The sequence below is a fragment of the Onychomys torridus genome, chromosome 11 (assembly GCF_903995425.1).
Source record: "Onychomys torridus chromosome 11, mOncTor1.1, whole genome shotgun sequence".
NCBI lineage: Eukaryota > Metazoa > Chordata > Mammalia > Rodentia > Cricetidae > Onychomys > Onychomys torridus.
The window spans coordinates 63505627-63519737 of record NC_050453.1 but is presented as its reverse complement, the minus strand read 5'-3'; the positions used below and the strand labels follow the sequence as shown (position 1 = coordinate 63519737).

Below are 14111 nucleotides of genomic sequence, written 5' to 3'. Positions count from 1 at the left end.
CATACTTCCAATACTTCCTACTTCCTGGTCTTCTAAGATGTGAACTAGCCAGACCTTGAGGTTCAGCTATTATGGATGGAGCCTTTGCAGTCATTGTGCTTTCCCTGATGTGTGGGCCTGTTTCCTCTGAGCCGTGAGCCAGAGTAAACCTTTCCTTCCTTTGCCAAGTCATTTTTTTTGTCAGATATTTGCTTGTAACAATGTGAAACAAGATCATATAACCCCAATATAATATAATCATCATATAATCATCATATAACCCTAATATCCTTATGCTGCTTCAGCTTATGGGCACTGAAAAGTTCCCATTAAAACTAGGAGCACAAATGTGCTCTCTATATAATTAGAACTCATCATTCACTTACAGCTGTGTATGAGACTCCTTAGGGTGGCTTGCATTCTCTTAGAACCTAGAACTCGTCCTGCTGGAGTTCATCTGTGCCATACCAGCTTTTAGGGCTACTCCCAAGAAAACCAAACCACATCAAGCTTTACCAAAGCTGCAACTGCTCTGGTCAGAGATGTGTCTGCAGGTAAAATTGGACTAAATGGAGGCATGGCGTGCCATTCTTTTTGCTTTCAAAGCTGTAGAGTTCTCAACACACTAAATGGACCTTATCTTATTTGGGACACTTATGGATATAGGTAACATGAGACCAGTTCATGTTGGTTTCTAACCAATGAAGAGACTTACTAACTAAACATCTGAAAACAGAATGGCCATCAGGATGACATTCAACAGTACGAACAATGTCAAGGGCTCTCGACTTTCTCTTTTCCATCCTTCTACTTCTCAACTCTGCAAGCTGCTGTCTTCTCATTGCATCATTATCCACAGTAGCTTGAGTTTGATAAGCCGTCTTCATAGACCACAGCTCAGTAGGGAATTTTATTTAAGATGATAAGTAATGTAGGAGAGAACATCTTCTCCAGTAGTTCCAGGAAGTGCTCTAGGGAGGAACATCATGCCTGATGGGGTTGTATGCTCATCCCTGCATACTCCCTGACCAAAGGATGGGGCTTTAGTGGTTAGGTCCTAAGCTTATGTTCCCAGAATGCAGAGTGGTTCAACTGCTCTCAACTTTCACAGGCTGAGGGTACAGAAGAGGAAGGGAGATAAGGAGAATGATGGCTTCCTTGAGGATACTTTGAGAAGTCAAAAGTGATTCTGGGGCCACATTTGTAGATGATCACTCAATAGATTAAGTTTTTAGTGCTCTTGTTCTGGTCCATTGGCTTCTTTATGGCAATTTGGAGCATATGTTTTTTTTCCCTATTTCTATGTTGTATTTATTTTTATTTGAGCAAAAATTTTCATTAAACACTGTGAAGAACTGATGTTTTAAATTTTATCCCAGTCTTCTTTCTCCACATAACTCAGACACATCCCTGGGATTCACTGGAGAAATCTGTAACTCTTGCTCATTGTGGACTCCCTCAACATATACTTGTGTAGAACTTTCTTCTCACTGGCCATTATTCTGATCTCCACACAAACATTTACACACATGCACCTGCATAAACATGCATATGTTCATACACATAAACATAAACATCAATTAATATAACAACAATAGCTAAGCCAGGGCTGACCCCCATGTGCCCTGCTCCCCAGTGTCTTTCCACATAGACTCATTAGTTGATTTTCTTCCTAAGCCCAAGGACATTTGGACCAAGGTACAAATGCAGCCCTGAGAAGAAAAGCCATCTTCCAGCTGTGCACTGAAGTAGCTAGGTGAACCATGACCCATGAGAATGAACCCTTGAGCTGATGTAGATCAGGAGGGATGCTGGCACCAGCCTTAGTGCAACTGCAGAATCATCAGATGAAAAAGGACCCTGCAGTCACAGGAGTGGGTAGAAATGGAGGGTAACAGGTAACCACTGAGTGTGCATTTTGCCCCAACTTGGGTTCTGAAAGACTATATAGGGGCAGTGGGAGTTATGGCCTGAGGGGGAGGAGTCCTGCAGCCTTCAGGGGCATGTTGGAGTTGCTGTTAAAATCTTTGCTTTCAGAGAGCTCAGACCAAAACCAGGTGACTTCAGTGTACAACTGGAAGATAGCTTCTCTTCTTAGTGCTAAGTAACCATGGGCAGAGAAAATAGACAGCTTTTGTAATTGTTATTCAGGGCTGACAGTTTGCTATTTTAAAATAATTCCCTAAAGCAGAGAGAAATCAGTCCTCCAGGTCTTGCTGGAACCTGGCAGGACCACCTGCCTCTAATTCCTCTTGGGAAAAATACGGAATGGAGTTCTCCCTCTGGGGAGATGATTCCGTTCCTACAGGCAGACCAAGTGTGTGATGGTGATGGTAGCAATCATCTTGTTATTTCTACCAACTGGTGAGGATGAAGTCTGTGTTCTTCTCATTCTCTATTTCTGTCCCATGATCCTGTAGGGACTGGGCCAGAGTCCTTGATTGGCACAAGGTAAATATGATTTAGAATTCCACAGAGGCTGGACACACAGCATGTGTACTAAGTGTTGAAAAAACCCTAGGACAGCAGTGGGGTGTGCAGATTCCTATCTGAATTCCCTACAAGAAATTTAATCAACTCACTAGCAGAAGAAATTCAAAATATAGAAAACTTCCTGGATAGTTTATAGCCTCATACATATGTACACAGGTACATATTTATACAGATATACTCTTTAGTAGTTATACATATGTGTATATATTTTAGAGAAAGAAAAGTAGAAGATTTGAGGAAAAAATTAAGCAAACAATGAGGAAACAGATGTGGAAAGATGGAGACCTTTGTCCAACACACACACACCCTTCTGATCACATGGCTTCTTCTTAGTTTGTGCAGTTCTCTTTATTCACATAAAAAATAGAAAGAAATGGGGGAAGTAGATGGTAGGAAATGTTTTCTTAGCTAATAGAATAAATCGTTATAGAAATTATCTTTCTATGGCTGTTGTTCTCCATCAGCGCACCCCTCAATCAGGCATCATTTAAGGCTCATGGCTGTCAGCTACTCAGACTGCATTAGGAAATCAGTCAACATTCACAGACTCTGCACCTTCCATCACATCGGTGACAGGCAGACAAGGGGAGCAGCGCTTGGCAGGTTGGTGCTTGTCAAGTGAGGCTGGGACACTTTCCAGAGGAATTTAAATGGGATCAGGTTGTATCGTTTATTGCTTTATCTCTAAGATACTCCCACAGTATAGTAATTAGAGAAATACAAAAGAGAATCAGACTGAAGAAAATGCTGATGGATGAGCCACACACATAGATGGGAGGCAGTTTTAAAAATTCCTCGTGATGCAGATTTTCCTGACACCTTTGTTCCTTGCAGACAAGTTCTAGGAAGGCAACCTGCTGAAGGGAGTTTGATGGAAATCTCTATGTGGCATCCTAATAGCTATCAGCTTCTAGACAGGACTTCAAGGATTCTTTCCCTGCTCCAATGTAGTTCCCCAACCACAGCACAGAAGAGCATGCAAAGCCCCTACAGGAAAAGACATTTTTAAATTGAGACTGTAGGACTATTCTTAAAGACATCTTTTACATTCTGAAAAATTAACCTAGGCAGTAAACTGAGGTCAGAAGTCACTGCCATACCTGAAATCTAATTTTACTGTGGAAATATTTCTCTTTTCCATTGTTGCTTGCTGGGTTGGCTCTAATTTTACATGTATATGAATTTTCTAAAAAAATAAAAAAAAAACATTTGGCCTTATTACAAATAATAGCCATTTTAGCTGGTGATTTTTTTTCCCTTTTTCTATTTGTGTGTGTGTGTGTGTGTGTGTGTGTGTGTGTGTGTGTGTGTGTGTGTGTTGGGGCTGTCAATAAGCTGTGTCTACTTCTTATGTAAAGGATTGAAGGTTTTCATGACTGCTTTGCCCTATCAATGCTCTTATTTTCTATGATATAACAGGCTGGGAAATCATTATGGTTGCTATCTAAGGAACTGGAATCAAAGATTCAGTCTAGCGTAAAGGGGATGCCTTGATTCAGGAAAGTACTTATTTATTCAAGCATGGCAACCTGAACTTGATTCCCGGAAGCCATGTTAAATAAGTCAAGTATAGTGTTGTGCATTTGTAATCCCAGTACCATGCTGCAACAGACAGACTAGCCCCTGGAGCTTGCTGACAAGTTAGCTTAACCTTCAAGAGTCCTGGGCCATGGAGATACCCTGTCTCAAAAAACAAGGTACATGGGAAACAACAACCTAGATTGTACTCAGGCCTGTACATAAGCATGTATACGCACACACACACACATAGGAATACATACACATACCTGGAGTCTTATCAGGTTCTTTGGCTCAGCATCCTCATCCACCATCCAGGGCTGCCAGAGACAGAGGGGCAAATGCAATGTTTAGCATACAGTAGACTTCTGTTGTCTGTGTGTAGTCTGCTGGCTATGTCTTCTATCCTAGCTCCATGGGTTAGCATGGAAACAGTGCTATTTATGAACAACTCAAGGGAAGCTCACATGGATATTGTTACCCCATGACACAGTAGAAATACAGCCATGAGCCTCCTTAAACTCTTCTTTGCTTTCACCTAAAAAATGTTGACTACTCTTCTGCCATCTTCTCTTCCGACCTTACTCTCCCCAATCCATTGTTCAGTTTTGTCTGTTTGCCTATGGCAGAACAATACACTAAACCATACATTTCAGGCTCATAGCTCATGGAAATCAACAGCAACAACAACAACAAAACCCTGAGAATAGTGGTTCTTTCAAAGGTGAGTGGTGAATCTCTGGCCATGAAATGATGATTGTTACTGTCTCCTACACAGAGCCCTAAATCCTTCTCTTTAGTCTGTCTAGCTTCAGTTTAAGGAACTGACCCATGATGGCTTTGAGGTGTACCTTGTGAAGTGGGACCAAAAACATGTTGCAGGCAGGAGCTAAGTCTATGAAGTTAGAGCTCTGGTCAACTTCCTACCCACCTACCCTACTGGTGACATACCCTCAGAGAAGTAATATATTGCAATCTGGTTTACAGATCTCTAGAATGGTCAGAACAGCTTGCAAAAGTCTAGAGGGATTAAGTTCGGAGTAACATAAGTGAACCACCTCTCGCTGTCATGGTTAATTGCTGTGCATGCCCTTTACCCTTTTGAGTTATATGGAAATGAGAGTTAGACATTTGCCTCTTGTCCTTCCTCCAATGCAGGACATCAGTATTCACATGGTTTTTAATATTTACTGAATAATAATATTTTGCTAACATAGAATTCAATAATTGTGAAACATTGGCTGTCCCAGCCATGGTGAACTTGGTGTTGTATTTCTCTTGGAATAGAACACTTGGGAAACCCTGTTATTTACTGCAGGCATGGTTGAAAGTATGTGAGTAAGTTAAGTAGAACAGGAAGCCATGGTGCTTGTTTTATGCTGAGCTTGTGGTATGATTTGATCCTACTTAGAGTCTGGACAAGGGCAGCACACACACACACACACACACACACACACACACACACACACACACACACATACAAAGAGCCTGAAAGAATTTATTAGCTGAGGAGATGCACTCTATAGATTTACAGCAAGATGGATGCAACATGATTTATAGAGGGAAATGGCATGAGCCCCTCACTGGCTTTAAGCTCCAGGAATAGGACACCCAAATCCCTTCATAGAGAATGCTAAGTTTCTGTACTGTTATTCAAGCTGGTTGTCAAAGTGTAAATCATGCTGTTTCTTGTTCAAAGACAAGTACAAACAAATGCTAGGAAATAAGCAGGGCACAGGTGTTATGTGTAAAAGTGGAGGTCATTCAAGTCATGCGGTGGCAAGAGCTGAGGAGTCTTTAATTTATGCCAAGTGTAGCTGAGTGCCCTGTATGCCCCTTGTAGCTGTCCTTAAGTTCCCAAAGGATGAGGCTGAGCTTTCTGTAGGTTGTATTTTGAGTGTTTAATGGTGTGGAGCTAGAGTGATAACAGAGCAGTAATCTCCATTGTTATTATTATTTTAATTGACCTTAAACTTAGGAATTTTAGTATCATTGTAATAGTCACTATTTGCTAAATGATGTCTAAGTAGTATATTAGTTATTTTCTGTCTTTCTATGATCAAATATCTCACAAAAATCAAGGACTCAGTCAGGCGGTGGTGGCACACACCTTTAATCCCAGCACTCAGGAGGCAGAGGCAGGTGGATCTCTGTGAGTTCGAGGCCAGCCTAGGCTACTACGTGAGTGAGTTCCAGGAAAGGCACAAAGCTACACAAAGAAACCATGTCTCCAACCCTCCCCCCCAAAAAAAAATAAAATCAAGGAGAAATGTAGCTGGAGTTTTCTCCAGTCCTGCCCAGCCCCATGGACCCTGCAACCACATATAAAATAATCACTCAGAAGCTCAGATTAATTAAAATTGCTCAGCCATTTGCTCAGGCTAACTATTGACTAGCTCTTACATCTTAAATTAACCCATTTCTATAAATCTATACCTTGCCATGTGGCTCATGGCTTACCCATATCTTTACATGTTGCTTCTCCTGGCAGGGGCTGGCAGTGTCTCTTGACTCAGCCTTCCACCTCCCAGAATTCTCTTCTCTGCTTGTCCCACTTATACTTCCTGTCTGGCTACTGGCCAATCGGCATTTTATTTATCAGCCAATCAGGGCAACACATTCATAGCAGCCCCAGCAGAGAAAAAAGGTTTATCTGATGTTACAGCTCAAGAGATAAAATCCATCCTGGTTGGGGAGGAATGGTGACAGGAGCCCAAGGTGACCAGTCATGTTGTCTCTGCAGTCAGGAAGTGGAGAGTGGACAGGGGAGAGGCCAAGCTATCAAATGTCAAGGCCCTCCTCCTATGAGCCACTTCCTCCAGCAAGGTTCTACTTCCTAGAGGCTTTACCACCTCCCAAACAGCACTACCAACTTGGGACTGAAAGTTCAAACATATGAGCCTTGGGCACGGGAGGATTTTGGACTACAGATGCAGCTCAGTTGGTAGAGCACTCACCTAGCATTGAGGAAGGCCTGGAATCAATCTCCATTACCACATAAACCAGGCATGGTGACACATGCCTATAATCCCGACACTTGAGAAGTAGAGACAGGAGAGTGAGAAGTTCAAAATTGTCCTCACCTCTGGAGTGAGTTTGAGCCCAGACTGAAGACACATGAGAAGCAGTTTTGAGAAAGAAACTGAAAGACCATGATGGGATGACAGAATTTGAACATAACCACAAAAGATAATGTGGGTGAGATCTATGCCCATAAAAGTGATATATCAAGAGAACCAAGGATTGCAAGTCATGTCATTAATGGATCTCAGGTAGTTCTCATTCACTCATTCATTCTTTTCTTAAAGTCATGTTGTTGTTATTGTTTTTCATTGTTACTTAAAATTACTTAAAGCAAACATGTTGTATAAAAGTAGAAGTATAGCTTCTACTTCTGGCATCTAGACAAAAGAGACAAAAGAGAGAGATTATGAAAATGCCCATGTCCTCTCATGGCAACAGCTCAAGAAAGCTGAATAATAAAAAGCCTTTTAGAGCAGGTCCACACCCTCCATTTTCCTATAGTCTTTATCACATTTTACAGTATTATAGTTGATCTTTCCTCTGTATGTACCCACCTTACTCTTATTGAAATACAGTTTGTGATTCTGTAGCCTTTCAAAACCTGCCTATGTCCTTATTACAGGCTTTGACTGTGGGAATTTGAGAAAACATGCCCAGTTAAGATAGAGAATGAAGTCCTAGAGACACCATCTACATAGAAATGCTGATGTGGGAATCTCAGAGAAGCCATACAGGGAACTGTCAAAGCAGGAAGCTGTGAATGGTCAGGCACGAGGCATAGACAAAGGTGTAAATGTGCTGTTTAATGTAAAGCAACAGGATGCTGAAAGCAATCCAAAAATGAAATACAGATGTATTTGTGAGCAAGTGTGGCTATGGGTCTTCACCAAAACTCCTGGATTACAGACACCATTGGATGCACCCTGTTCATTATTTCATCTGGTTCCATCTGGCCTGTCTCTCACCTCTTGGAGGACACTTTTACACTCTCCTTCTTTCCCACATTTCTCTTTCGATTTCGTATCCCTCCATCTCATAAATAAAACACACCGAGATAACACATGCGCCAGAGCTGCAAGTGTTCACAAGGGAAGTTCCGTCTGTGGCCCAGCAGCTGCTCCGTTGCCTTTGAAGGATCGGGGTGAAACACTGAAAGTTGTGTTTTCTCTCTCCTTTCAGGCTTTAGAATGAGACAGCGTCATGTTCTCATGGAATCTACAGGGCCCACGGGGCACTGCCCTCACCTGGTAGAATTTGTGCCTTGCGAGGATCCCATGTGTCATCGATGGCTTGCTTCCGAAGGGATCTGTATCCCCGATCATGGGAAATGTGGCCTGGGACATCGCATCCTGAAGGCTGTCTGTCAGAACGAAAGAGGTAGGACATGGTGACACACTGCAGGAGTGACTTATATCCAAAAAGGGGCAGTGCCACTCTTCAAAGGTCATTTTCTGGAGGGCCAGAAGCTCCTGTATTGGGCATTTATGGTGAAGTAGGTGACAAATTTCTGTAGGGTGAGCTGTGATCACTTCATATGAGAACCACAAACTAGCGCTAAATGCACTGCTTGATTACGCTTAAACACACCACTCTAAACACACAGAATTCTTCAGAGTTTTTTTTTGTTGTTGTTGTTGTTTAATTTATCAAGACAAATAACAAACAAAACTGTGCCAGCTTATGAATGGAGGACAAGTTTTGTTTCCTTTTGTTAAGATCAGTTTATGACATGCCTTTATTAAATGTTAACAAAATGCTACCTGTTAAAGATGCCAGGGTTAAAAAGAAAAGGGGTGTGGGGGGGGGGAGTAAGTAAAATCTTTTCATTTATAATAACATTAGACCAGAATCAGTTCTGGATATAATGCTAACATTTTCAACAAGCCATTTTTAAAGATAAGCTGTCAGGATTTGCACAATTATTAACAATGATGTCTGTCCTTGATCACCAAGCTTTTGGTACAGTGCTTGTTGGAAATGAAGTGTAGTTTAAAAAATATGTAAGTCATATGGCAGTGAGAAAAGTGACATTTAAAAATCTTTATCCTGGAGATTAAAAAGAACTCCATTTCTCTGAGGGATGTGGAGCATGTCTCCTAATCAGCTCTGCAACATGAGGCCCCATTCACAATGCTCTTCGCGTGTGGGATGAAATGTTTTGACTCGTGGAGCAAAGTAATCCACAGAATGGGAGGAAATTACAAAGCGGATTCAGAATGGATATTAGCATCTTCACAGGGCTGACATCTGGCACACTGTTGCTTCCTTTACTTCTTCCTCCCTCTTCTCTCTTCTGCCTTTCTCCTTTACTTCTTTCTCTTCTTTTTCTCTCTCTAAAATAGCTAATGTTAGTAGGCAAATGTACATTTTTTATTAAATGATTTATTGTTTCCCTGCAGAAAGCAGATGGTTGTTTAATTAAGTAGAAGGCAACAGCAGATTGCTGTAGCTGCAATAAATAGTTGGAAGTAATCATCCTAATACCACCACATAATGTCTACACAGGGGCAAGGTGTGCCTTATTAGAGCAGGCAAATAAGACCACTTCCTGCGGTGTTTTCCTAGTATCATAATTTTTAACAAGGAAAGCATAATTTGTTCTTTTCCCTGATTCTTGGCACACTCATTCTAGACTCCCTGTAATTCCCCAGGGAGTTCAGGTTCTGGGAGGGTCTTCTGCTCTGTTATTTGATCATTGGTGGTAACATAACATGAAGCTCAGAAGTTCCTTTAAGTTTCTATGGGTGATAGAAGTGACTTTTGTTCTTACATGATGAATCTGAGTTGGTGTCTTAGTGTAACTGGCCCCAGAAAGACCAAACCATTACTGGAAGTAAGGGACTTTTATTCCTAATCTTCAACCACAAGGAAGTGGAAATGGGCGGGAGGTGGGCGCATTATTAATCATCCCTATGTGTAAAAGCTCTACAAAGATCCCTGGACTATGGAGTTCAGAGATCAGAACTTCCTTCCACATGGCTATGTGGAGATGTAGGCCGAGTCAGGCATGCCCAGAGAGGGCCTGGATGCTCTGTACCCAACTGAATGCATCTCCTTTGTCTATATCCATACCACTCAGAAAGTGCCTGGCCTTGCCTAATTCATCTCTTTCATCTAGCTATTTATCTGTGTAACTTATAATATTCTTTATAGTAAAGCTGTAAATGTAAGTAAAATGTTTCCTTAGGTTCTTTAAGCTACCTGGGAAATTTCTGGAGTCTGAAAAAGGGTTTATAGGACGTGTGATTTATAGCATGGGTGACAACCTGTGATATTGTTACCCAAGTGAGGTTTGACTTGAGGCTATTTCCATGAGAATAGTTCATGGGAGTGGACTTGAATTATAGGACACCCCATTGGTGTGGAGGAATTGCTTGTTGTGGAGAAAACCCAAGTGATCTCTCCCAGAAGCATTCTGTATTGAGTGTGGTGTCTGAAGTAGAATGGGAAAGGTTCAGTCCTGGGCTTTCAGCCTGCTTGGAATTTCAACCCCACTTGCTACCTGCTGGATGGTCAAATTATTTGATTTGTAGAGGCATATTTTCCTTTAGGTATTTAATAAAAACTACCTTCGATTGTTAAGGTTCTGAGGGTTAAAGTAGGCATATGAATGTGGTTAGGGATATTCCTGGCACCCCACTTTTCAAAGCAAGCTTATAATGCATATTTGTTATTATGTTGGTCTGTGGAAATGGGGCACACAACAGTATTATATATAGTGCAGACAGATTAGAACAAGCATATCTATATCTTCCTTCCATCCTTCAGCTGAGAAAATGGAAAGCTCATTGGGTTGGGTCCCATAGCAACTGGTCATAGTACCTTGGTCATCTCATGGCAGGTACTGGAAATTTGTCATGACAATCTTTTTCCACAGCATTAGAAGTTTTCTCCCTAGTGTATGCTCCCTCCTCTTCAGTGGCTGTAGTATCTTCTCTTTACCATGACACAACAGTTTCAAGGCTTTATTACTTATTCCTATGAACGGATTTAAATTTGGCTTTTGGCCGACATAGTCCGTTCCTATGGGGAGAGATGAAATTCATAAATGCTCACATTAGCTCTGTGAAGTCTGTGGGTTTTTAAGTACCTTGATGGACCTAACTGTGAGTCAGCAACCACTGTCATAATGACAGGAACACGCTGACCTCCCAATAGCTGAAACAATCTCATAGCTGGTGAGAAACTGCAAACAAGGTCTGCTTGGATCTTCTGTGACTCAGAAGCCATGCGCCTCTGTGACTGGCTGTGAAGTTTTGGCGGAGGAGCCTCCTGTCAGACTTCCTACGTGTTAGCAGGGTCTTCACATAACCACAGCGTTGACAAAGCGGCAGCCACTCATTTAAGTGGCTGAGAAAGGAATGTTTGGGATATACAGTTTCCTGAGAGTTTCTTTGCTTGTGACAGTTGATGGTTGACCTTTCATCACAGGGGGTTTCTCAATTGCTTTGAGCAGTTTTGGTCTCAATCTATCTTAAGCTAAATGGATGTGGCCAGAAGAAATTGTCTTATACTTGATATAAGAAACTCCAAAACTCATATTAGGTCCAGTCAGACTTGAAATCCACTAGACTTTCCAAGGGCAGCTAGCTTTGTCTTCCTTAGGTTTGTCTATAAGTCTGTGTCAGGACTTTGGATAGAAATAGACAGGAAAAAAATTTCCACGATATCATTAAATCTCCATGTCCCATTCAGAATTAGAAGCTATTTGTGTGGTATATATATATATATATATATATATATATATATATATATATATATATATATATATATATATATATATATATATATATATATATATATATATATATATATACATGTTTGTATGCATGCATGTAGCAACACAAGGTTGACACTGCAAATTTTCTTCAATTGCTTTTCATTATTCACTGAGGCTGGGTCACCCCGTTGAAACCAGAGTTTACTGATTCTGCCAATCTCTCAGCCAGCTAGACAGGGATGCCCTCTCTCCACCTTCTGAGCTCTGGAAGTATAGGCTGGCTATTATGATTTCCAGGAATTTGCTAAGGGGCCTAGGGATCTAAACCACAGGCCTCACACTACAAGTGCCTTAATCCTGGAGTTGCCTCCCCTGCACCCAAGAAAACTATATACCAACAACATGCACGTACACACACACACACACACACACACACACACACACACACACACACACACCAGGTGGGATAAGATAAAAATGACAGACACAGAGGCAGAAGGAAAGACTCTCCGCAGAGCAGAAGGAGAACTAAAATCCCCTTTTTTCTTGGAGAGACGAGTGACATAAGTGTTTTTAGTGGCATAAGACCTCTGGCCTAATTTTGAGTTTTTCAGTTGAAACAAGCACCAAAAAAAAGTGTTTGTGTGTGTGTGTGTGTGTGTGTGTGTGTGTGTGTGTGTTGCGGGGAGGCGCTTGAGAGGCAAACACCTTCAGGAAATGTGAATATATTTTACCAGCTTGCTGGGTTAGGCAGAATAGAAGCCCCATTGATAAGGAGGTGGTGGAGTGGGGAAGCCCAGCAGACCTACCTTTCAGGCCAGGAGGATGAGGAAGAAGCCAGGAACTTGCCATCTGCACAATCTCTCTGTGCCCCCTTTTCCTATCTGCCTGTCAGGGATTTGTCTAGTTCGTAGTCCCTCAAGAACAGCAGACTCCAAATTCTTGGAAAAATGGTCAGAAAACAGTAAAGGTAGAAACCCAATGTAGACCTCTGCTTCTACACACAAGAATGTGACCTATGGATGACCTAAGATCCAATTCATTAAGTATCTGGGGATTTCCCCAGCTGTGGGATTTGATTTCCAGGACTTTGTGTGTTGGAGTGCTTTTGACTTCTTTTCTTCCCAGCATCTTACCATTACTGTGGGTCCACAGAAGTGACTGGGTCGGGTTGAGTGTGCACAGCTTGTTCTTGACTCTTTCTTTGGTAAACATTTCTGCACTTCAAAGGAGCCATTTTGAATGTTCTGAAAATGCCAACTCAACGCTTTCCTCTTGGAGAACATTACATTTCCTTACAGTGGCTTAGACTCTGATCCCAAACTTAAAATAAGTTCACTGTCACATTTCCCTGGTGACTCCTGTAGATGATTGATTGTACCAGTGTGTGGCATCTTCAGGACAGGTTGCAAAAACCTCCGCACTGATAGGGAACTAATTCCAGTGGATCCAAGTGACCATTTGGACCTTCCTCCATGTCTCAAAGATGTTCTACAGGTGGGCTAAATGTGGATCTGTCCAATGTCCTGTAGCACTAATCTTAAAAGGTGTTATATACCTTTGTGCTTCCTGCCATCACTTCTTGGGATTAAAGGCCTGTGTTACCATGCCTGGCTGTTTCCAGTGTGGCTTTGAACTCACAGAGATCCAGATGGATCTCTGCCTCCAGAATGCTAGAATTAAAAGTGTGTGTGCCACCATTTTCTGGCCTCTATGTCTGTCTAGCGGCTGTTCTGTTCTCTGACTCCAGATAAGTTTATTAAGGTGTATACTATATTGAGGGACACAATATCACCACAATGTCCCATTAGACTCAGGACAGCCAATACCTTCTCTGTTCCATGCTTTATCAAATATTCTTTCATAGAAGAAGAAATAGCTTTTTTGTATATTTCAACAAGCATATTTATTCAGCAATAATTTAATACACATTCTGTACTCATAGGAAGGGAGTGATCTGCCTATTAAGGTAGACTATATCAGGAGGAGCAAGACTCACATGTTGAAAGGTATGTTGAGTTAGAGTCCTTCTGGGTTGCCACACAAGAACCCTTAGGTACAATGCTTCTTATTTTCATCTCTTCCCTACACATTGCTGATGTAAATAATTTCGTTAAGCACAAGAAACAATTTCCTGCCCCTAAGGTGGCTTTGCTTTCCACCTCAAAGACATTTTTTCTTTATTTTATAACATTTTATTTTGTTCTATGTAAGTAGGCTATTTTCTATTGAGAGATTCCTGAGAGAGAGATGACCAGAGTATGAGAAGATAGGAAAGTTTGGGACCAGGAGGTCTCATACATGCTGATGGCTCATGCAAGCAAGTTTATATATATATATATAACTTATATACAGTTATTAAAGAAGAAGCAGTGGT

At 41.5% G+C, this 14111-nt stretch overlaps 1 protein-coding gene across 2 annotated transcripts in view; it reads left to right on the top strand.

Annotated features, from left to right (window-relative positions):
• Positions 1–14111, top strand: part of Thsd7b (thrombospondin type 1 domain containing 7B) — an 837148-nt gene that overhangs the window by 375291 nt on the left and 447746 nt on the right. For both annotated transcript variants that reach the window (XM_036202865.1, XM_036202864.1), the window contains exon 7: positions 8194–8391. In XM_036202865.1, coding sequence (XP_036058758.1) covers positions 8194–8391 — 198 coding nt within the window. The remainder of the gene's footprint in view (positions 1–8193; positions 8392–14111) is intronic.